Here is a 24,726-nt window from a genome sequence, read left to right on the forward strand (position 1 = left end):
TCAGCTCACTGCAACCTCTGCTATCCGGGTTCAAGCGGTTCTCGTGCCTCAGCCACGTGAGTAGTTGGGATTACAGGCATGTGGCACCATGCCCCACTAATTTTTGTATTTTTAGTAGAGATGGAGTTTCCCCATGTTGGCCAGGCTGGTCTCAAACTCCTGCCCTCAAGTGATTCGACCACCCTGGCCTCCCAAAGTGCTGGGATTACAGCCGTGAGCCACTGCACCCGGCCTCTCTATTTATTTCTATACATAGCTTTTCACATTATATTATGTTTATATATTGTTTATATCTGTATTTCCTCTTTCATTAGAGAAAAGGTAGTACATCTTATTCTTCATGGTGTCTACAATATCTGGCAGTTTTTGGAAGTCAAGCGTGAGCTTAGAGCATAGACTGGTGGGATTGTCAAAGAAGAGGGCAACTGGAAGAGAACTGTCAGTTATTTTTGGATCAGTCTTTAATTCATCATGACGGGTTAGGCATTAGTTGTATTTCTTGCTAATTTTGAAGAAGACTTATTAACAAATCCTACATTAGGTAAATGGTTTTGAAAGTTGAGTTAATCATAATGGTGTTTGACCTAGGACTATTTTTAGGCCCTATTTATCTTAATATCGAATAATGAAGCAGCTTCCCCATTAGATATAGACAGAAAACATCAAAGCCACCACACTACCTGGCTGGATTTATCCTAGTAATAAAATCAAAACTGAGCTAGTTCTCTGGCTTTCATTGTAATAATTGTCCTTGTGGTTGTAAGGAATCTATATGAAAATTACGTGGTCTGTTCTACAGCCACAGCTGTACCTACATTCAGAAGACAGACAAAAGTTGCTGTGTTTGAAGAGATCCTTCATTAAGGGATCAGACAGAGATTACTTTGAGACATATTCTAAGTTTAACTTCTCTGCAGGGTTGCCATTAACAGAAATAAACTACAGAGTTAATTTCTTTTTGTTTTTGATACAGTCTAACTCTCACCCAAGCTGGAGTGCAGTGGCGCGATTTCAGCTCACTGCAACCTCTGCCTCCCAGGTTCAAGCAATTCTCCTGCCTCAGCCTCCCGAGCAGCTGGGACTACAGGCATGTGCCACTATGCCTGGCTAATTTTTGTATTTTTAGTAGTAGAGACGTGGTTTCGCCATGTTGGCCAGGCTGGTCTGGAACTCCTGACCCCAGGTAATCCACCCGCCTCAGCCTCCCAAAGTGCTGGGATTACAAGCTTGAGCCACTACGCCTGACCCAGAGTTAACTTTTTAAAAAAGTTTTTATGAACTTAAGTCTTGTGATGTTTGAAATAATGGATTCAATTTAGACATCAAATTCCAGAAGTTACTAAGAGCAGCTGGGCGTGGCAGCTCACACCTGTAATCCCAGCATTTTGGGAGGCCGAGGCGGGTGGATCACCTGAGATCAGGAGTTCCAGACCAGCCTGGCCAACATAGTAAAACCCTGTCTCTACTAAAAATACAAAAATTAGCCCGGCATGGTGGCACGCGCCTGTAGTCCCAGCTACTTGGGAGGCTGAGGCAAGAGAATTGCTTGAACCCGGGAGGTGGAGGTTGTGGTGAGCCGAGATTGCGCCACTGTACTCAAGCCTGGGCTAAAAAGCGAGACTCCGTCTCAAAAAAAAAAAAAACACGTTACTAAGAGCAACTCTGGGCCAGGCACGGTGGCTTACACCTGTAATCCCAGCATTTTGGGAGGCCGAGACGGGCAGATCACTTGAGCCCAGGAGTTCAAGACCAGCATAAGCAACAACGCAAAACCCCTGACTCTACAAAAAATGAAAGAATTAGCAAGGCATGGTGGTGCATGCCTGTAGTCCCAGCTACTGGAGAGGCTGAGGCAAAAGGATCACTTGAGTACAGGAGGATGAGGCTGTGTAATGAGCCGTGTTCACACCATTGCACTTCAGCCTGGGCAACAGACTGAGACCCTGTCTCAAAAAAAAAAAAAACCAAACCAAAGCAACAAACAAAAAACAAGAGCAACTCTGCTTCTGTACACTTTTTTTTTTTTTGGTAGTGACATGATCTATGTTGCCCAAGCTGGTCTCGAGTTCCTGGGTTCAAGCCATTCTCCCACCTCGGGCTCCCAAAGTGCTAGGATTACAGGCATGAATCACCATGCCCAGCCCTTCTGTACACTTTTCACAGTGTACCCTTTTGTGTTTTTTAAAATGTTTGTGTATACATTTATTGTGAATTTTTAAAAAACATGTAATTAAGGCCAGGCATGGTGGCTCATACCTGCAATCCTAGCACTTTGAGAGGCTGAGGTGGGTGGATCACCTGAGGTCGGTAGTTCGAGACCAGCCTGGCCCAACATGGTGAAACCCCACCTCTACTAAAAATACAAAAAAAAAAAGTTAGCTCGGCATGGTGGTGGGCGCCTGTAATCCCAGCTACTGGAGAGGCTGAAGCATGAGAATCACTTGAACCCAGGAGGTGGAGGTTGCAGTGAGCCAAGATCGCGCCACTACACTCCAGCCTGGGTGACTCAGTGACTGTCTCAAAAAAAAAAAAAAGAAAAAAAGTAATTAAATTCTGTCATGATATATCATCATTACCCTTTTTGAACTTTTAAATTTTTTTATCTTTAGAGGTAATTCATATAATGTTCTTCAATAGATAAGTGCTTTTCTGTCAATATATCTTGGAGAACACACCATATCAGTATTTAAAACTCTCATTCTTCCTATTTCTCCACATCCTCTCCAGCACCCGTTGTTTCCTGACTTTTTAATGATTGCCATTCTAACTGGTGTGAGATGGTATCTTATTGTGGTTTTGATTTGCATTTCTCTAATGGCCAGTGATAGCATTTTTTCATGTGTTTTTTGGCTGCATAAATGTCTTCTTTTGAGAAGTGTCTGTTCATGTCCTTCGCCCACTTTTTGATGGGGTTGTTTGTTTTTTTCTTGTAAATTTGTTTGAGTTCATTGTAGATTCTGGATATTAGCCCTTTGTCAGATGAGTAGGTTGCAAAAATTTTCTCCCATTTTGTAGGTTGCCTGTTCACTCTGATGGTAGTTTCTTTTGCTGTGCAGAAGCTCTTTAGTTTAATTAGATCCCATTTGTCAGTTTTGGCTTTTGTTGCTGTTGCTTTTGGTGTTTTAGACATGAAGTCCTTGCCCATGCCTATGTCCTGAATGGTAATGCCTAGGTTTTCTTCTAGGGTTTTTATGGTTTGAGGTCTAACATATAAGTCTTTAATCCATCTTGAATTAATTTTTGTATAAGGTGTAAGGAAGGGATCCAGTTTCAGCTTTCTACATATGGCTAGCCAGTTTCCCAGCACCATTTATTAAATAGGGAATCCTTTCCCCATTGCTTGTTTTTCTCAGGTTTGTCAAAGATCAGATAGTTGTAGATATGCGGCGTTATTTCTGAGGGCTCTGTTCTGTTCCATTGATCTATATCTCTGTTTTGGTACCAGTACCATGCTGTTTTGGTTACTGTAGCCTTGTAGTATAGTTTGAAGTCAGGTAGCGTGATACCTCCAGCTTTGTTCTTTTGGCTTAGGATTGACTTGGCGATGTGGGCTCTTTTTTGGTTCCATATGAACTTTAAAGTAGTTTTTTCCAATTCTGTGAAGAAAGTCATTGGTAGCTTGATGGGGATGGCATTGAATCTGTAAATTACCTTGGGCAGTATGGCCATTTTCACGATATTGATTCTTCCTACCCATGAGCATGGAATGTTCTTCCATTTGTTTGTATCCTCTTTTATTTCATTGAGCAGTGGTTTGTAGTTCTCCTTGAAGAGGTCCTTCACATCCCTTGTAAGTTGGATTCCTAGGTATTTTATTCTCTTTGAAGCAATTGTGAATGGGAGTTCACTCATGATTTGGCTCTCTGTTTGTCTGTTATTGCTGTATAAGAATGCTTGTGATTTTTGTACATTGATTTTGTATCCTGAGACTTTGCTGAAGTTGCTTATCAGCTTAAGGAGATTTTGGGCTGAGACAATGGGGTTTTCTAGATGTACAATCATGTAATCTGCAAACAGGGACAATTTGGCTTCCTCTTTTCCTAATTGAATACCCTTTATTTCCTTCTCCTGCCTAATCGCCCTGGCCAGAACTTCCAACACTATGTTGAATAGGAGTGGTGAGAGAGGGCATCCCTGTCTTGTGCCAGTTTTTAAAGGGAATGCTTCCAGTTTTTGCCCATTCAGTATGATATTGGCTGTGGGTTTGTCATAGATAGCTCTTATTATTTTGAGATACGTCCCATCAATACCTCATTTACTGAGAGTTTTTAGCATGAAGGATTGTTGAATTTTGTCAAAGGCCTTTTCTGCATCTATTGAGATAATCATGTGGTTTTTGTCTTTGGTTCTGTTTATATGCTGGATTACATTTATTGATTTGCGTATATTGAACCAGCCTTGCATCCCAGGGATGAAGCCCACTTGATCATGGTGGATAAGCTTTTTGATGTGCTGCTGGATTCGGTTTGCCCGTATTTTATTGATGATTTTTGCATCAATGTTCATCAAGGATATTAGTCTAAAATTCTCTTTTTTGGTTGTGTCTCTGCCTGGCTTTGGTATCAGGATGATGCTGGCCTCATAAAATGAGTTAGGGAGGATTCCCTCTTTTTCTATTGATTGGAATAATTTCAGAAGGAATGGTACCAGTTCCTCCTTGTACCTCTGGTAGAATTCGGCTGTGAATCCATCTGGTCCTGGACTCTTTTTGGTTGGTAAGCTATTGATTATTGCCACCATTTCAGAGCCTGTTATTGGTCTATTTAGAGATTCAACTTCTTCCTGGTTTAGTCTTGGGAGGGTGTATGTGTCGAGGAATTTATCCATTTCTTCTAGATTTTCTAGTTTATTTGCATAGAAGTGTTTATAGTATTCTCTGATGGTAGTTTGTATTTCTGTGGGATCGGTGGTGATATCCCCTTTATCATTTTTTATTGCGTCTATTTGATTCTTCTCTCTTCTTTATTAGTCTTGCTAGCGGTCTATCAATTTTGTTGATCTTTTCAAAAAACCAGCTCCTGGATTAATTTTTTGAAGGGTTTTTTGTGTCTCTATTTCCTTCAGCTCTGCTCTGATTTTAGTTATTTCTTGCCTTCTGCTAGCTTTTGAATGTGTTTGCTCTTGCTTTTCTAGTTCTTTTAATTGTGATGTTAGGGTGTCAATTTTGGATCTTTCCTGCTTTCTCTTGTGGGCATTTAGTGCTATAAATTTCCCTCTACACACTGCTTTGAATTTGTCCCAGAAATTCTGGTATGTTGTGTCTTTGTTCTCGTTGGTTTCAAAGAACATCTTTATTTCTGCCTTCATTTCGTTATGTACCCAGTAGTCATTCAGGAGCAGGTTGTTCAGTTTCCATGTAGTTGAGCGGTTTTGAGTGAGTTTCTTATTCCTAAGTTCTAGTTTGATTGCACTGTGGTCTGAGAGACAGTTTGTTATAATTTCTGTTCTTTTACGTTTGCTGAGGAGAGCTTTACTTCCAAGTATGTGGTCAATTTTGGAATAGGTGTGGTGTGGTGCTGAAAAAAATGTATATTCTGTTGATGTGGGGTGGAGAGTTGTGTAAACTGGTTCAACCATTGTGGAAGTCAGTGTGGCGATTCCTCAGGGATCTAGAATTAGAAATACCATTTGACCCAGCCATCCCATTACTGGGTATATACCCAAAGGACTATAAATCATGCTGCTGTGAAGACACATGCACACGTATGTTTATTGCGGCACTATTCACAATAGCAAAGACTTGGAACCAACCCAAATGTCCAACAATGATAGACTGGATTAAGAAAATATGGCACATATACACCATGGAATACTATGCAGCCGTAAGAAATGATGAGTTCATGTCCTTTGTAGGGACATGGATGAAATTGGAAATCATCATTCTCAGTAAACCATTGCAAGGACAAAAAACCAAACACCGCATGTTCTCACTCATAGGTGGGAATTGAACAATGAGAACACATGGACACAGGAAGGGGAACATCACACTCTGGGGACTGTTGTGGGGTGGGGGGAGTGGGGAGGGATAGCATTAGGAGATATACCTAATGCTAAATGATGAGTTAATGGGTGCAGCACACCAGCATGGCACATGTATACATATGTAACTAACCTGCACATTGTGCACATGTACCCTAAAACTTAAAGTATAATAATAAAAAAAGAAAAATGCAAAAATTAAAAATTAAAAAAAAAACTCTCATTCTTTTAAGCACTTACAGGATATTCGTATAGATGTGTACCACGCTTAATGAATTGAGCTCTTGTGGATGAGAGTTTAATTTGTTTCTAATCATTTGCTATTTAATAGTACAGTCAGCATCTTTAGGATTAAGTATCTAGAATTAGAACTACTGTGTTGAAGAGGCTATTGCATTTAAATTTTTTTTTTTTTTGATACAGAGTCTTGCTCTGTTGCCCAGGCTGGAGTGCAATGGCGTGATCTCAGCTCACCGCAACCTCCACCTCCCAGGTTCAAGCAGTGCTCCTGCCTCAGCCTCCTGAGTAGCTAGGATTACAGGCGCACGCCACCATGCCCGGCTAATTTTTGTATTTTTTTAGTAGAGACGGGGTTTCACCATGTTGGCCAGGCTGGTCTTGAACTCCTGACCTTGTGATCTGCTCGCCTTGGCCTCCCAAAGTGCTGGGATTACAGGCGTGAGCCACCGTGCCCGACCTACATTTAAATTTTAAATAAAAGTTTGCTAAATTTTTTTCAGTAGAGGTTATATTAATCTATATTTATACCAACATGGAGAGTTTGTTTCCCGCAAAATAGCCGATAATTTATCAAACCTTTGAATCTTTGTCAATTGAATAGTTAAAAATGATTATCTCATATTTGTACATTTTTATCTTATTGTGAAGTTCAGCACCTTTTCATGTGTTTAAGAACTTTTAATTTTCTGTTGTTTATATGGTCTTCCCATTACCATTTTAACTATTTGTTTTTATTTTCAGAGTTTTTGCTTATAAAATTTTATTTACAGTCAATTCTCTTTATTTGTAGAATCTGTATTTGTAAAGGCACCTACTTGGTAAAATTTATTTGTAACCTAACATCAATACTCATGGCAGTTTCATGGTTTTTCATGGACATACGCAGAGGTGAAAAATTTGAGAACCTTACCCAGATATTCCCAGCTGGGGTTGAACAGTGCTCAGTTTTTTGTGTAGCTTTCTTACTATAAACAAGTGTCCTTTTCGAAAGCAGTTTATATAGTTCTACATTTTTCACATTTTTGTGCCTTTTGTTTGTGATTTTACTGTTTAAAGTGATTCCCAAGCATTGTGCTGAAGTGCTATATAGTGGTATTCCAAGGTGCATGCGGGCTGTGAGGTGCCTTAGAGAATACATGTGTTAGATAACCTTTGTTTAGTCATGAGTTATAGTGCTGTTGAGTGGGAGTTAGATGATGATGAGTCATCACTATTTATTATTATATTTTTTGAGATGGAGTCTCACTCTGTCACCCAGGCTGGAGTGCAGTGGCATAATCTTGGCTCACTGCAACCTCCTCCTCCCGGGTTCAAACGATTCTCCTGCCTCAGTCTTCCCAGTAGCTGGGATTATAGGCACCCGCCACTGCACCCAGCGTAATTTTTGTATTTTTAGTAGAGGTGGGGTTTTACCATGTTGGGTAGGCCAGTCTTGAACTCCTGACCTCAAGTGATCCACCCACCTTGGCATCCCAGAGTGCTGGGATTACAGGTATGAGCCACCATGCCAGGTCTATATTTATTAAATAATGTGTCTTTAAACAGAAACAGATATAAAACAAGCTTATGTATTTATAAGTTGGTGAAAATGTGACCAAAGGCTTACAAGAACCTAACCCTGTATTTCTGTTAGGAGCAATGGCTCAGTATTCACTAATTTGCGTGTTTGTGGCAACTTCATAGAACATAACTACCTCAAGTAATGAGAATTGACTGCATTCTTTTTCAAGTCATTTTATAAACAATTTACAGAAGAATAAAGGGATGGTGAAAATTAACTTTGTTAGCAATTTTAATGAGAATCCAAATATAGGAGACCCACATTTTTTCCCATATTTTCCCAGTTTTGAATGTTTATGTGTACCTAAAAGGCATTATTACATCCTTTGAAAGCAGCTGTCATTATGCATGAATCTGGAACATACCTACCTTTAAATACGGATTTTGGATTTCAAATGCATCTCTACTATGTTCTACCTTATTATTTGTATTCTTCATGAACTCACTTTGTCAAAATGCAATACTTTTTGTTTTTTAATTTATTTTTATTTTTTGTAGAAATAGGGTCTCACTGTGTTGCCCAGGCTGGCCTTGAACACCTGGCCTCAAGTGATCTTCCTGCCTTCCAAAGTGCTGGGGACGGTAGGCATGAGCCACCACACCTGTCCAAACTGCAATACTTTTGAAAACTTTAGGGCTCATAGTTTTGTTGAAGTGATAGATGATGGCTATATTCTTTGTTACATAACAGCAAAACATTTTTGTTTTTACATTTATAAATACCAATTTCAATGACTTTCAGTGGATTGGTTTTCATTTTTCACATCATCTTTACCTTCCTGTTGCTTTGTGTACATATCTGTCTTTCATACTTGTCCACTTACAAACTTTTTCAAGTAAATTCTGGTGTTGCATAAAAGATGAAAGAACGTTGTCACATGGTCACTTGTCCTTTTAGCAATTATGCGATGATTCAACTGTTCTAGGTACAACTAGAGGGAGAGTATCCCAGGCAAGGGAGATAACAAATAGAAAGGCCCTAAGACACAAGTGTATTTAACATGTTTGGGGAACAACAAGGAGTTAATCGTGGCTGGAGTGGAAGTAAGGAGGAGAGATTAAGGAGATGGAGCTAAGAGAGGTAGTCAAGGGCCAGGCCATATGTCAGCGATAGTAAGGTCTTCAGCATTTACTTTTTTAAGCTGGGAGTCCATGGAAAGGTTTTGAACCCAAGGTATAGCATGATCTGACTTATAGAAAGAGACTTCTGATTGCTGTGTTGAAAATACACCATAGGTTTGAAGGGAGGAAACAGGCTGACTAGTTAGAGACAGTGTGGGTAGTGGTGGTTGGATCTGAGTATATTTTCCAAGTGGAGCCACCAGGATTTTTCAGTAGATTGATTACATGTGGTGTATGAAAGAGGAGTGTCAAGTATAACTCCAAGATTTTTGGCTTATGCAACTGGAAAAATAAAGTCAGAATTTAATGAGATGGCGGTCTGCATAAGGAGTACTTTTGTGGCAGGAAAGAAATTGGGTTTTGAACATGTGAAAATTGAGATGCCCATTAGTAGAAGTTGGATGTGAATAAAGAGTCCAGGCCAGGTGCAATGCCTCATACCTGTAATCTCAGCACTTTGGGAGGCCAAGGCAGGAGAATCATGTGAGCCCAGGAGTTCAAGACCAGACTGGGCAACAAAGCGAGACCCCGTCTATATTATAAAATAAAAAAATAGTTCAGAGGAGAAGTCTGGGCTAGAGATGGAAATGTAGAAGTTAGTAAATTTAAAGCTGTTGAACTAGAGGAGATAGCTGAGGAAGTGCATTCAAATAGAGAAGATGTCAGAGGAGAACTTTGGGGTTCTCTCAGTGGTTAGAGATAGGATATGAGGAAAAACAGTGCAGGAGACTAAGAAGGAGCTCTCATTGAGTTAGGAAAATCAAGAGGGATGCCCTGGAAGCCAAATGAAGGCAGTGTTTTGAGGAAGAGGGGTGATGGGCCATGTGAAAGCCAATAGGTCAAATGCTGCTAATGGGTCAACTAAAGTGAGGACTGAGAAGTATTCACCAATTTAGCAATGTGGAGCTCATTGGTGACCCTCATAAGAGCTGTTCTGGTGGAATGGAGGAGGTAAAATCCTGGAGGGAGAGAACATAAGAATGAGAGAACAGTTGACAGTGCATGTAAACAACTCTTTCACGGAACTTTGTATTTCTGAATTTTTGTTTATTTGGATATTAAAATCATATCTGATATAGCTTTATTTTAGTAAGGTTTGTTTTTGTGGGACTTCAGTTGTGTATACACATGTAATGTGTGTGTGTATGTATGTGCGTATGGTGTTTTGATGTAAAATTTATTATTGTGGGTCATGGTTAAAAAAAAAGCTTGAGAATGAGGAGTTAGATCAAGAAATAGAAGGAATGTTGACATAAGAAGTTGTGGATGTAGGAGATTCTACCATGTAGACACAGTGGAAGGATTTAGGGAGTTGGAGCAGGTTGGGATATGTGATCAGAAAGCGGGAGTTTAGCTCTCTCACTTGCCCCTGCTTTTACCATGTGATGTGTCTGCTACCCCTTCACCTTCCACCATGACTGTAAGCTTCCTGAGGTCTCCCTAGAAGCCAAGCAGATGCCAGCACCATGCTTCCTGTAAAGCCTGCAGAACCATGAGCCAATTAAACCTCTTTGTAAATTACCCAGTTTGAGGTATTTCTTTATAGCAGTGCAAGAATGCCCCAATACAGAAAATTGGTACCGAGAAGTTGGGCATTGCTATAAAGATACCTGAAAATGTGGAAACAGCTTTGGAACTGGGTAATGAGTAGTGGTTGGAAGAGTTTACAGGGCTCAGAAGAAGACAGGAAAATGAGGGTAAGTTTCGAACTTTTTTTTTTTTTTTTTGAGACGGTGTCTTGCTCTGTCGCCCAGGCTGGAGTGCAGTGGCGTGATCTTGGCTCACTGCAACCTCCGCCTCCCGGGTTCAAGTGATTCTTCTGCCTCAGCTTCCCAAGCAGCTGGGGTTACAGGCATGCACCACCATGCCTGGCTAATATTTTTGTATTTTTAGTAGGGATGGGGTTTCACCATGTTGGCCAGGCTGGTCTCGAACTCCTGACCTCAAGTGATTCACCCACCTCGACCTCCCAAAGTGCTAGGTTTACAGGCGTGAGCCACCGCTCCCGGCAAGTTTGGAACTTCTTAGAGACTAGATAAGTGGTTGTGACCAAAATGCTGATGGTGATAGGGACAGTGAAGTCCAGGTTGACAGGGTCTCAAAAGGAAATGAATTTATTGGGAACTGGAGCAAAAGTCACACGTTATGCCTTAGCAAATAACTTGGCTGCATTCTGCTTGTGTCCTAGGGATCTGTGGAAGTTTGAACTTAAAAACTATGACCTAGGGTATGTGGCAGAAGAAATTTCTAAGCAGCAAAGCATTCAAGATGTGGCCTTCTGCTACTAACAGCCTGTGCTCAGATGTGGGGGCAAATGAATGACTTAAATTTGGAACTTACATTTAAACAGGAAGCAGAGCCTAAAAGTTGGGAAGTTTTGCAGCCTAGCCAGGTGGTAAAAAAAAAAAAAAAAACAAAAAACAAAAAACATTTTCTCCAAGGAATTCAAGCAGGCTGTGGAGCAACCACTTGCTGATATTTGCATAACTGAAAGGGATCCAAGTGGTAATATCCAAGACAATGGGGAAAAGGCCTCAAAGGCATTTCAGAGACCTATGGGGCAGCCCCTCCTGTCATAGGCCCTGAAGCCAAGGAGGACTGAATATTTTCCTGGGCTGAGCCCAGGGCCCTGTTGCCCTGTGCAGCCTCAGAACAGTGCTCCCTGCATCCAGATGGCTCCAACTCCAGCAGGGGCTCAAAGGGGCCTAGGTACAGCTTGGGCTGTTACTTTGGAGGGCATAAGCCGTAGCCTTCACAGCTTCCATTAGGTGGTAAGCCTGCAGGCACACAGAATGCAAAAATGGTGAATTCTTGGTAGCCTCTGCCTGGATTTCAGAGGATGTATGGAAAAGCCTGGGTGTCCAAGCAGAACCCTGCTGCAGGGGCAGAGCCCTCACAGAGAGCCTCTACTAGGGCAGCGTGGAGGGGAAATGTGGGGTTAAAGGCCCCACGCAGAGTCCCTACTGGGGCACTGCCTAGTGGAGCTGTGAGAAGAGGGCTACTGTTCTCCAGAATGGTAGAGCCACTGGCAGCTTGTACCCTGCACTTGGAAAAGCCACAGGCACTCAACCCAGCCTGTGACAGCAGGCTGAACTCTGCAAAGCTATAGGAGCAGAGCTGCCCAAGGCCTTGGGAGCCCAACCCTCATATCAGTGTGCCACATGGAAACCAAGGAGATCATTGTGGAGTTTCATGATTTAATGACTGCCATGCTGGGTTTTGAACTTGCGTGGGGCCTATAGCCCCCTTTTTTGGCAGATTTTTCCCTAATGGGAATATTTCCCCAACCCCTGAACCCTGATTGTATGTTGGAAGTAAATAATTTGTTTTTTATTTTATAGGCTCATAGGTGGAAGGGATTTGCCTTGTCTCAGATGAGACTTTGGACTTCTGAGTTAATGCTGGAATGAGTTAAGACTTTGGGGCACTGTTGGGAAGGCATGGTTGTATTTTGCATTGTGAAAAGGACATAAGATTTGGGAGGGGCCAGAGGTGGAATGATGTGGTTTGGATATTTATCTCTACTCATGTTGAATTTTATCCCCAGTGTTGGAGATGGGGCATGGTGGGAGGTGTTTGGATCATGGGGGCAGATCCCTCATGGCTTGGTGTTACCTTTGTGTTGTTACTGAGTTCTCATGAGATCTGGTCATTTAAAAGTGTGTGAAACCTGCCCCCTGCCCACCCCACTGTCTCTCACTTGTTTCTGCTTTCATCATGTGACATGTGTGCTCACCTTCTGCCATGATTTTAGTTTCCTGAGGCCTCCCTAAAAGCCGAGCAGATGCCAGCACCATGCTTCCTGTAAAGCCTGCAGAACCGTGAGTCAACTAAACCTCTTTTCTTTATGAAAGAAAAGGAAGGAAGGGAGAGAGGGAAGGAGAAAAAGAGAGAGGGAGAGATGGATGGAGGAAGGGAGGGAGGGCTTACAACCATGAGGACAGTTTTTAGGTCAATGAGGGATGACTTGGGAGTCCTATGAAGACTGATGTAAACTAGAATAAAGGGCATGATGAGCTTATGATTCAAAAGTATTTTGTCATAGAAATAGTTTATTTTCTGTAAAAGAACAGAGTAAATGTTTTAGCTTTGTAGGCCACTGATAGTCTCTGTTGCTTTAAAAAATGTGAAAACCATTCTTAGCTTGAGGGCTGGACAGTCCAGGGCCATACTTTACTGACCGCTGCTTGAACTAAATGCCGTTAGAAGAAGCTCTGGAAAAATAATTTGCATGGAATCTTATGATTTTTTTTTTTTTTTTTTTTTTTTGAGGCAGAATTTTGCTCTTGTTGCCCAGGCTAGAGTGCAATAGCATGTTCTTGGCTCACCGCAACCTCCGCCTCCTGGGTTCAAGCAATTCTCCTGCCTCAGCCTCCCGAGTAGCTGGGATTACAGGAATGCACCACCATGCGTGGCTAATTTTGTATTTTTAGTAGAGACAAGGTTTCTCCATGTTGGTCAGGCTGGTCTCGAACTCCCAACCTCAGGTGATCCACCCACCTTGGCCTCCCAAAGTGCTGGGATTACCAGCGTGAGCCACCGCACCTGGTCAAGTATTATGGTTTTTTAATAGTATGCACACATGGGACAAAACTCAACTGGTATAAAAGGGTATGCAGGAGAAAAAAAGCAAACTTCCCTCTCTCCCTTTTCTGTCCACCAACCATCCTGTTCTCCTCCCTAAACTCAGTTATGGTTGCCTGTTTTTTATATAAGTTTTCCATGAATTTATAAATATATCACGTGCATATATCCTGTCAGTCAATATTAAAAAATTACTAGGTTATTTTGTGTTTATGTGTGCACTATTAGATTTAATGAGTTATGCTAGTTGTTGCCTCTCATATCCACATTCAGTCTTCATTGTCTGTTCTGTAATAATAGATCTGGGCCCTGTAAATACCTCTCCCATGACAGTAAGCACAGAGTAAAACTTTGTCAATCGAGGGTGCTGCTGACACACTGAAGGGGCAAGGGCTGCTTTGCCTGGTTCCATTGTGCTCCTCTAGGCAGACACCTGCAACACCTGTGCCATCTGCAATACCAGCTCCTGTAGCACATACACTCTGCTTCTGCAGCACCTCGTTCTGGCTGCACACTTCTTGGGTAGTGCCTAACTTCAGCAGCACCCAATGGTCAGCAGCGCACAGTACCCCCATATGAATGGCTTCCCTTGACATGCACAAGGTCCCTTCTCTGCAAAGTTCCCCAAGCCCAGCACCTTCTCCAGCTGCAACTCCACAGCCTCAGCAAACCTCTGTCTTTCACAGCTGTGTCCTCTCACACGAAGTCTGGATCTCAGCCCGGATCTCAGCCCTGAGCTTTCTTCTTTGAGTTGTTCTGTCTCAGCCTGGAGTGAAAAGCCCATATCGGCTGTTCCCTGCATCTGCCCAGGCTTCTCTTTATTCCTTACTACCCAATCCCCATTCCAATCCTCTGTTAATAACTCTTACGGACAGTCCCCAACTCATGATGACTTGACTTAGGATTTTTCTACTTTGCAATGGTGCAAAAGTGATCCGCATTCAGTAGAAACTGTTCCTCAAGTACCCATACGACCTCTATTTTTCACTTTCTGTACAGTATTCAATAAATTGCGTGAGATTTTCAATACTTTATTATAAAATAGGCTTTGTGTTTATGATTTTGCCCAACTGTAAGCTAATATAAGTGTTCTCAGCGTGTTTAAGGTAGGTCAGGTTAAGCGATGATGTTTGGTAGTTTAGGTATATTAAATGCATTTCTGACATACAATATTTTCTACTTACAATGGGTTTTTCAGGATATAACCCTGTTGTAAGTTGAGGAGCATCTTATTTTATTTATTTATTTATTTATTTGAAATGGAGTCTTGCTCTGTCACCCAGGCTGGAATGCAGTGGCGTGATCTTGGCTCACTGCAACCTCTGCCTCCTGGGTTCAAGCAATTCTCCTGCCTCAGCCTCCCAAGTAGCTGAGACTACAGGTGCACACCACCATGCCTGGCTTTTTTTTTTTTTTTTTTAATTTTTTTTTGTATTTTTAGTAGAGACAGGAGTTCACCATGTTGGCCAGGCTGGTCTCGAACTCCTGACCTCAAGTGATCTGCCCACCTCAGCCTCCCAAAGTGCTGGAATTACAGGCGTGAGCCACTGCGGCCAGCCGAGCATCTGTATATTAAACTTTCCCCATTCAAATTTCTGTGTGCTTTCTGTCTCCTGACTGGATTCTGATATAATGCTTAACAACCTTTCTAATTACAAAGGTATTACATATAAAATCAGACAAGCAGGAAGACAATCCATCCCACCTTCTAGTACTCTTGCCCTCCAGAGGTAGCTCCAGTTAATGTTTTAGTACTAAACTAGATTTATTTTTGTTTTAAATAGAAAAATAATGCAGGCACAAGTAAAACAAAAAACAGTACAGAATGGGAGAGACTGAAAAGTAAGAATGGCTTCCAGGCCCACTTCCTAGAGGTACGCACTATTAACATTTTTAGATATAAACTTCCAGAAATTTTTTTCCAGTTTTATTTAGGTATAATTGACAAAATTATTTATATTTCAGTTGTACAACATGGATGTTCAACATGTTTTGGTGTACATATACTTTCTGATATTATAAACGGTTACCACAAGCAAGCTCAGTAACATATTCAGAAATTCTTAATGTAGCTAGCAATATAAATGGTTTTGTTTTTTGTTTTTTGTTTTGAGACAGGGTCTCGCTCTGTTGCCCAGGCTGGAATGCAGTGGCGCCATCTTGGCTCACTGCAACCTCTGCCTCCCGGGTTCAAGCAAGTCTTGCGTCTCAGCCGCCCTGGTGGCTGGGACTACAGGCATGTGCCACCACACCTGGCTAATTTTTGTATTTTTGGTAGAGATGGGGTTTCACCATGCTGGCCAGGCTGGTCTCGAATTCCTCACCTCAAATGATTCACCCGCCTCAGCCTCCCAAAGTGCTGGGATTACAGGTGTGAGCCCCCGCACCCAGTCGTAAGTGGTTTTCTAAACAAATGAGACCACACCATACATACTGTCCCTATATTTCATACTTGGGCAAGGGGAGGGGAGTTGGCTTTTTTCTTAGTGAGAATAAAAATGAGGATAAAAGTATGGTTGTTTACCAACTTATAGTAGTATCATGAATTTAGAATGGTCTTCTGGCCGTTCAGAAAACTACTTAACTGGTAGGAATGAAATTCTGGACACTGACATTGATATAGACACTCATATCAAATATAATACTATGAAATACTATGATATGGAAATAATATGCAATCACTAGAGATAAAATATTTTCTACCGAAGTAGAGTGGATTCATAAGAAAATTCTAAATTATAGCATATGTTGAACTCTGAGAAGCCTCTGGAATGAAGTCATTTTTCCCTAACCCCTGTTTCCTCTTTATATTGGCAGTGGATAAACGGAAAGTAAGTTAACTCTACTGTACCAAAGCTAGTTCAATATAGAAAACAGGTTCAACAAGGATTAAGGATTATCTCTCGGCCCACAGAAGATTCATGTGGATCCTGTGTTAAACCCGTTTCCTCCATGTATGAAACTGATTCAACCGTTAAGTTAGCCATTTATTATATAATTTGAATACTTCTTCCATATTGTGGCTTTTAGATAGATAGATTGGCAGACCTGTCCCCAACCCCTTCCCTGTTGACCATGGACAATGGAGGGTTAGCTGTATAAACTTGACTGAAGGGTTTGCCTTTAGCTGGGGTGGATTACTCAGGGACCTCAAAGGTATTGGTGATGATTTATTTCTTGAGCTTGGTGGTGAGTATGCAAGACTGTTTTGTTTTGTTTTGTTTTGTTTTTTAGCAAGCCTTACACATTTTTCTTTTGTATGCAATATTTAATAATTTTGGATAATTTGGTTTTTAGCATTAATCAACAACTTTTTTTACATCCTCAATATGCCCCAAGACAAATTATTGATTCAGCAGTTTTTAGCTGAATCTTTTATTTCTGAATGATTGGAGAGAACGGCAGTGTCCATTTCTGGAGAATAGTTAAGTACTTAGATTGAGGATGTCTTTCTTTCATGACATTAAGCAATGCAATATCATCTGCATCCAAGAGCCAACTTAACATGTTCAGTCTAATGAGCCTTGGTAGTCGTAACACACATTGACTCAAAGACTTGACTGTTGTGGCCTGAACTTTGATACACTCTGCGAAATGCCTGGAGATGTCCAACTTCTGCAAGTTTGGCATGTTGTCCAGTGCTTGAAAGAAATTTCTGTATCCTTCCTCTGTAATCTTGTGATTGATTGAAAGCTTTAGGTTCTCAAGTTTCTGGAAACCTCCACTGATTGCTACTTTGGCTACAAGAACAAAACATTCATGAAAATAGAATCATAAGGACTTCCATTTCAATAATGGTAGACAAGGTTATTTGAACCAGCCTCCTCTCCCACCACTACTGCTAGTAGGAAGTACTCAATATAATTTTGTTTTTTGAAATGGGGTCTTGCTATGTTAACACAGGCTGGTCTCTTTTTCTTTCTTTCTTTTTTTTTTTTTTTTTTTGAGATGGAGTCTCGCTCTGTTGCCCAGGCTTCAGTGCAGTGGCATGATCTCAGCTCACTGCAACCTCCGCCTCCCAGGTTCATGCCATTCTCCTGCCTCAGCCTCCCGAGTAGCTGGGACTACAGGTGCCCGCCACCATGCCCAGCTAATTTTTTTTTTTTTTTTTTTGAGCCGGAGTCTCGCTCAGGCTGGAGTGCGGTGGCGCAATCTCGGCTCACTGCCAGCTCCGCCTCCCGGGTTCACGCCATTCTCCTGCCTCAGCCTCCCAAGTAGCTGGGACTACAGGCGCCCACCACCGCGCCCGGCTAATTTTTTGTATTTTTAGTAGAGACGGGGTTTCATCGTGTTAGCCAGGATGGTCTCGATCTCCTGACCTCGTGATCCACCCGCCTTGGCCTCCCAAAGTGCTGGGATTACAGGCATGAGCCACCGCGCCTGGCCATCACAGGCTGGTCTCAAACTCCTGGACTCAAGTGATCCTCCTGCCTCAGCTTCCCAAGTAGCTGGGATTACAAGCAGGTGTCACTGTGCCCAGCTTAATATAATATTTTGAAAATATCTCCTTAAAAACCCCAAAGAGCTGATGGGTTAATAAAGAACCACCTGGCAAAAATCTAAGGGAGAAGCAGAAACCAAAGAAGTACAGCCAAGCCTAAAGCACTGACGCCATTGTGCTGAGAGTTTCGCCATCCTGGACAAATATGAGCTTCTCTTTTGGTCTCACAGGAGGTCACATGCCAAGGCACATCGTGCCTACAAACCAGACTAAATTGGCCAGTCACAGTGGCTCACGCTTGTAATCCCAGCATTTTGGGAGGCCGAGGTGGGTAGATCACTTGAAGTCAGAAGTTCGAGACCAGGCTGGCCAACATGGTGAAACCCCGTCTCTACTAAAAATACAAGAATCAGCCGGATATGGTGGTACATGCCTGTAATCCCAGCTACTCGGGAGGCTGAGGCAGGAGAATCGGCTTGAACCTGGGAGGTAGAGGTTGCAGTGAGCCAAAATCCCACCATTGCACTCCAGCCTGGGTGACAGAGCAAGACTCCGTCTAAAAAACAAAAAACAAAAAGAAAAAACAAAAAAAATCCAGACTAAATTACAAGGGACTTCAAAGATTGTAGCAATTATGTCTTCCCCTTTTATAGAGAAGGGGGTGTGACATTCCTAAAGCCATGTCATCCAACTGTCCACTGCTATGCCCTATTTCTGTTGCCTAGAAGGGACCCTCCTGTTTTTGAGACTAAGGGCTCTGAAGGAAATGGAAGCCAGGCACACCCTGTGTTCTCAATGAACACAGGTTGACTAGACTTTGGAATGGGTACCAAGCAGAGTTCTTGTTGTTTGGTTTAGGGGTTTTTAAAAAAAAAAATTTTTTTTTTTTTTTGAGACAGGGTGTCACTTGGTTGCCTAGGCTGGAGTGCAATGGTTCAGTTATAACTCACTGCAGCCTAGAATTTCTGGGCTCAAGCAATCCTCCCGCTTCAGCTTCCTGAGTCCTAGCTACTCAGGACTAGCCACCGTGCTTGGCTAATTTTTCAATTTTTTATGGAGACAAGGTCTTGCTATGTTGCCCAATCTTGTCTCAAACTCCTGGCCTCAAGCAGTCCTTCTATCTTGGCCTCCCAACGTGTTGGGATTACAGGCATGAGCCACCATGCCCAGCCTTGTTTTTAATTGCTAAACCTCTTTTTTTTTTCTAACTTGGGCAAAGGTTAAGTTTGGTTTCAATCTAGAATCCATGGCTGTAGCTTGACTGAGATTAAAGAACAGAGGTACTGAGAAAATGTCTTCAGCTATGTCCTGAATAGGTATCTTCAGTAACATTCAAGAGCTATTTCTCATTCCCCCATATGAAAGACACGTCTGGAGAGACTTGAAGAAAGACTCAGGTCTTCCACATCCATTCCCTTCTTTCCCCTGTTTCAGCATAACTCCCACTTCATATTGTGTGATTAGCCGGTTCTGTGATGTGTCTGAATGCTGTCTCCTACAGGTAAAGTTTAAGCATTACTGACTGTAGGCAAACAATGGCCTCTCAGCTGTCCATCAGAAGAAGCTACAGAAAAGTAAGTTTTCTTTATTCAGTCAACAAATATTTACTGAGTTCCCACTATGGGCCAGGCATACTCTGCTGGGCGCCGGGAAGAGAAAACACCTGCTCTCAGGAGGGAGAGCGACAGGGGTTACTGGCTCAAATCTGTGTGTGAGATTCAAGTTCCAAGGAAGGCTTTGACCTAATGTAGTGAGAAGAATAAAACACAAATAATTTATAGTAAATGAGGATGAGAGAGACCACAAAATTTAATGTTATTAAATTCTTCCTCATAAGGAGGAAGAAACAAGGCCTTTAAGAAAAAGGTTGTAAGTTGTCATTGTTTTTTGTTTTTTGTTTTGAGACGGAGTCTCGTTCTGTTGCCCAGGCTGGAGTGCAGTGGCATGATCTTGGCTCACTGCAAGCTCCGCCTCCCGGGTTCACACCATTCTCCTGCCTCAGCCTCCCGAATAGCTGGGACTACAGGTGCCCGCCACCACGCCCGGCTAATTTTTTGTATTTTTAGTAGAGACGGGGTTTCACCATGTTAGCCAGGATGGTCTCAATCTCCTGACCTCATGATCCACCCGCCTCGGCCTCCCAAAGTGCTGGGATTACAGGCGTGAGCCACCACGCCCAGCTGTTTTAAATAACATAAAATAACAGTGCTGAGCAGTAAGAAAATGAGATCCAGCCCTTGTAACACACCCGACAAAGCCTCTCCAATCGGGCTTTTACTTTGCTCTCCAGTCTTCTTCTCACAACTCACTCTTGCCTCTTGCTCCAGACATTCCTTTTTTTCCCCCAAGTCCTTCAAATATATCTGGTTCTCTTTAACTCCAGGCTATGACATAAGTGATTACCTCTGTTTGAAATGATGTCTCAATTCCTCCTCTACCAACTATTCCTGGGTCATTCTTCCTTCAGGTCTCGACAGAAATCTCAGTTCCTCAGGCCAGGCACTGTGGCTCACTTGAGGTCAGGAGTTCGAGACTAGCCTGGCCAACATGGTGAAACCCTGTGTTTACTAAAAATACAAAATTAGCCAGGCGTGGTGGCGTTCACCTGTAATCCTAGCTACTTGGGAGGCTGAGGCAGGAGAATCGCTTGAACCCAGGAGGCAGAGTCTGCAGTGACCCGAGATCGTGCCATTGTACTCCAGCCTGGGCAACACGAGCGAAACTCTGTCTCAAAAAAAATAAATAAATAAGAAAATAAGAAAATAAAATTCAGTGAGCAGTACACATAATTTTTATACTTTTCTGTGTGTATATTCATCTTCAGTTTTAAAAAGGAGTACTTAGGAGAGTATGTGGCCAGGTGTCTGAAACACCAGGTGGCAAGAACACAGATTTGAGGGCTTGTATATCCACAAATGGGAGACCTTTTTGTACTTCCACATCTGACCAGAATGCACCTAAATCCACAGAAGGACACTAGAAGGAACAGTATGATAGTGAAAATGAGGAAGCGGGTTGAAAATTTCTAGAGGGGCAAATGTTTACATAGACATGTTGCAGCAGAAAGCTTGGCTATACCACTGGCTTCCATGCAAGCTGAAACACTAGCTCACCAATTTCCACCACGCTGTCATCATTCAAAGTCTTGAAAAATGAGAGGACTCGGAGACAATGAAGCTGCTGACACTGCTGGATGATCAGTTTGGCCACTCGATAAATTCCATCCCCAGTAGGAAGGATCAATTCTTCCAGGTTACTAAGAGAACCTAAAATGTAGGCTGTCAGAAAAGACCAAAAAGCTATTCTCTTTGTACTTTTTGTTCTTATGCAACAGTAATCTGAAAATCATGCATGGTCTAAACATCATGCACAGTCCAGGAAGCAAGAGAAGGGCCAGCACATGCTTCCGTCTTCCTCGCTCCTCCAGACAATTCCTCCACCACACCCTACCAACCAATCTCTCCTGCACTAAAGTCCAGGCTGCCAATTAAATCTCCATTCCTCGTTTAGAATGAAGCTTTTCCTGACCTGCAGTTTCCTTTCCCAGCTCTGCAATGCCTTCAGCCACCTCCTTTCCCATTCCACCTCCCGCTGTCATGCTCAGTGATTCTGCACCGGCCTCCTGGCCCTAAAGCCTCACAGTCCACCACTCTTAGAACCTTCCTTTTCACTTCGACTCCTTCCTAGCATGGCACATGATAGATCATTTGATCATTAGAAAGGTAACTTCTGAGGCCTCATGCATGGAAATATATTGAATAATTTCTAGCATAAAACAATGTCCCAGGCTTATCATTTTCTTTCCCTGTCTCAGTTCTTGAATCAGCCAATTTTGCAAGGACCCTGGTTCCTTTACGGAAGGACAGGATTTAGAATTCAGTATCTAGGCACTTGGTGTGTTCATTATTACTGCAGTGCCTTCTAGTCTCTCCACTGAGCTGAGAAATATGTATGTGTGTATCTATAGACATGTGGAGATCAATGTATATATATGGAGATCTCTATGTATGTTCATAGGTTAAAAAAACCATGAGGCCAGACCAATATTTCCAATTCTAATCCAACACCTCAAAGCTCTTTCTAGCCTCACCTTTCAATATTTGTAAATTCCTTTTCCAACTGTGAGGAAACGTGGCTCTCATTATACTCACTGTTTTGTTTGTTTGTTTTTGAGATAGAGTCTTGCTCTGCCACCCAGGCTGGAGTACAGTGACCTGATCTTGGCTCACTGCAATCTCTGCCTCCCAGGTTCGAGAGATTCTCCTGCCTCAGCCTCCCAAGTAGCTGGGACTACAGGCATGTGCCACCACGCCCAGCAAATTTTTGTATTTTTTAGTAGAGATGGGGTTTCACCATGTTGGCCAGGCTGGTCTTGAACTCCTGACCTCAGGTGATCCATCCACCTCGGCCTCCCAAAGTGCTGGGATTACAGATGTGAGCCACTGCACCTGGCTATACTCACTGTATTATTTGCTTGATCAACCTATGATGTATGCCAGCCATCCCCTTGGCCCTGATCCTACCTCTGCCACCTCAGCCCCCACCCACCTAGCTGCCTCCAAAGGAAGGGAAGAGGAGGATCCTGGCAATCTTTATGTACACTTATGTTTGAGAAGCACTTTGAATAGCACAGCTCTACAGTCCCTATCTCCACTGCCTCCCTTTATTTTTTTTTTCCTGTTAGAATGTTTTCCATGAGCATACATTACTTTCATAATCATTTTTTAAAAATCAAAAAGTATTTAAATTCTATAGCTGTCATTTTATGAAATACAGGTTTTCACATATTGAGTTTTCCTAACCTTAAAAGATAGATTTTTACCTATATTCTAGTAACCTTTGAAACTATGAGGTCTTATATTTGGAACAGATACCTGACAATGAAATTGCATAGTGCTATAATGACCAAATATGTACTCTAAGAAGTCATTCTGCTTTGAATGAGATCAAGTCTGCAGGTAAAACTGTAGTGAAGGCATTTGGTGGGTAGAAGTTGAGCATGACTATCACTTCGTTCTGGTAAGCAAGGGTAGCTAATGCATATCTTGCTTCCTTGTGGCTAATTCAGAATAGGAGAAAAAGGATTCTAGGCAGAAAGAGAATAAGAATACGTAAAAAGCACTATTTTGTAAACATACCAAATTTTTCTGATGTTTCCTCATCAGGAAATTGCTGTCCTTCAAGATTTAATATCTTCAGAGAAATAAAATTTGGCAAACTGGCAACTATGAAAGGGAAAATAAAAATTTAGTTATGTCAGCTACATCTCTCACAGCAAAGTGTAACATCTTTAAAATGAAGAAATTAGAAATTAATGTAATAATTCAGATTGAATTCATATGACTAAGTAGATAAAACAAATTTTTGCTCAGAAAATAATTCTGATAACTAGAAATGTCGTTAAAATTCTAGAAATTTCAAATCCAACTGAGCGTAAAGGTAAAAAAATTCTAGAAACACATATACTTTATTATTTGAGAAACAATTTTTCTTTTCTTTCTTTCTTTTTTTAAAGAGACAAGGTCTGTGTCACCCAGGCTGGAGTGCAGTGATACCATCACAGCTCGCTGCAGCTTCAACCTTCTGGGCTCAAGTAATCTTCCTGCCTTAGCTTCCCTAGTAGCTGGGACTATAGTTACCACTGTGCCCGACTGATTTTTTTAAAGCTTTTTAGAGGTGGAGGGCTTGTTATGTTGCCCAGACTGGTCTCAAACCCCTGACCTCAAGCAAGCCTCCTGCCTCAGCTTCCCAAAGTGCTGGGATTACAGGCATGAGCCACCACACCCAGCCTCAGAATATGGCCCTTTTTAAAGAGTGCTTAATATGACTCTGTGTCCATAGAAACATTTTAAACCACAATTGTAATATTATAACTCTTACCAAATGGGACGGCTTGAAAAAATGAATCCAAAAACTTAATTTCTGTGAGTTTCTTACAGGAAACAAGTATAGTCATGAGAGACTCAAAATCCGAAAAGAAGTTACACTTCAGATGGAAAACATGAAGGTTTGGAGAATTTTGAATTAATTTTACTGTAAAAGATCAAGGATTTTCAGAAATTAGAAAATACTGCAAATTTCTATCAAAATTAGCCAAGTAGTTTATTATTTTGTTTCAATAATACTTAATTAAAACCAGGTACCACGATGTCATGATCTAAGAATCAGGTCACTGGGCTTGGGTTCAGGTTCTGCAACTAGCAAGTAATGTGAATTTTGACACATTACTGACCCTCTCTGGGTAACAGTTTTCTCTTCTATAAAATACAGGCATTGACTCAGTATCATCACCTTCAGCTTTAACATCTAATAACTCCAAGTTTGTACATGACATTTACACAATAAGAATACAAAGAGGCCAGGTGCTGTGGCTCATGCCTGTAATCCCAGCACTTTGGGAGGCCGAGGCGGGTGGATCATCTGAGCTCAGGAGCTCGAGACCAGCCTGGCCAACATGGTGAAACCCTGTCTCTACTAAAAATACAAACATTTGCCAGGCGTGGGTGGCAGGCAGCTGTAATCCCAGCTACTCAGGAGGCCGAGGCAGGAGAATCGCTTGAACCCAGGAGGCAGAGGTTGCAGTGAGTGGATATTGCGCCACCAAACTCCAGCCTGGGCAACAGAGCAAGACTGCATCTCAAAAAAAAAAAAAAAAAAAAATACTATACAAAGAAACAGCTGGGCATAGTGGCTCACGCCTGTAATCCTAGTACTTTGGGAGGCTGAGGTGGGCGGATCACCTGAGGTCAGGAGTTTGAGACTGGCCTGGCCAACATGGTGAAACCCCGTCTCTACTAAAA

The 24,726-nt window shown here is 42.0% G+C and overlaps 1 protein-coding gene across 2 annotated transcripts in view; it reads right to left on the bottom strand.

Annotated features, from left to right (window-relative positions):
• Positions 1 to 14,850: 14,850 nt before the first annotated feature.
• NAIP (NLR family apoptosis inhibitory protein) overlaps positions 14,851 to 24,726 on the bottom strand; it is a 49,331-nt gene continuing 39,455 nt past the window's right edge. For both annotated transcript variants that reach the window (XM_055367036.2, XM_031003317.3), the window contains 4 exons: positions 23,807 to 23,959; positions 23,065 to 23,151; positions 21,040 to 21,204; positions 14,851 to 17,225 (listed from right to left, as the gene is read on the bottom strand). In XM_055367036.2, coding sequence (XP_055223011.2) covers positions 16,861 to 17,225; positions 21,040 to 21,204; positions 23,065 to 23,151; positions 23,807 to 23,959 — 770 coding nt within the window. In that variant the 3' untranslated portion in view covers positions 14,851 to 16,860. The remainder of the gene's footprint in view (positions 17,226 to 21,039; positions 21,205 to 23,064; positions 23,152 to 23,806; positions 23,960 to 24,726) is intronic.

The sequence above is a fragment of the Gorilla gorilla genome, chromosome 19, assembly GCF_029281585.2.
Source record: "Gorilla gorilla gorilla isolate KB3781 chromosome 19, NHGRI_mGorGor1-v2.1_pri, whole genome shotgun sequence".
NCBI lineage: Eukaryota > Metazoa > Chordata > Mammalia > Primates > Hominidae > Gorilla > Gorilla gorilla.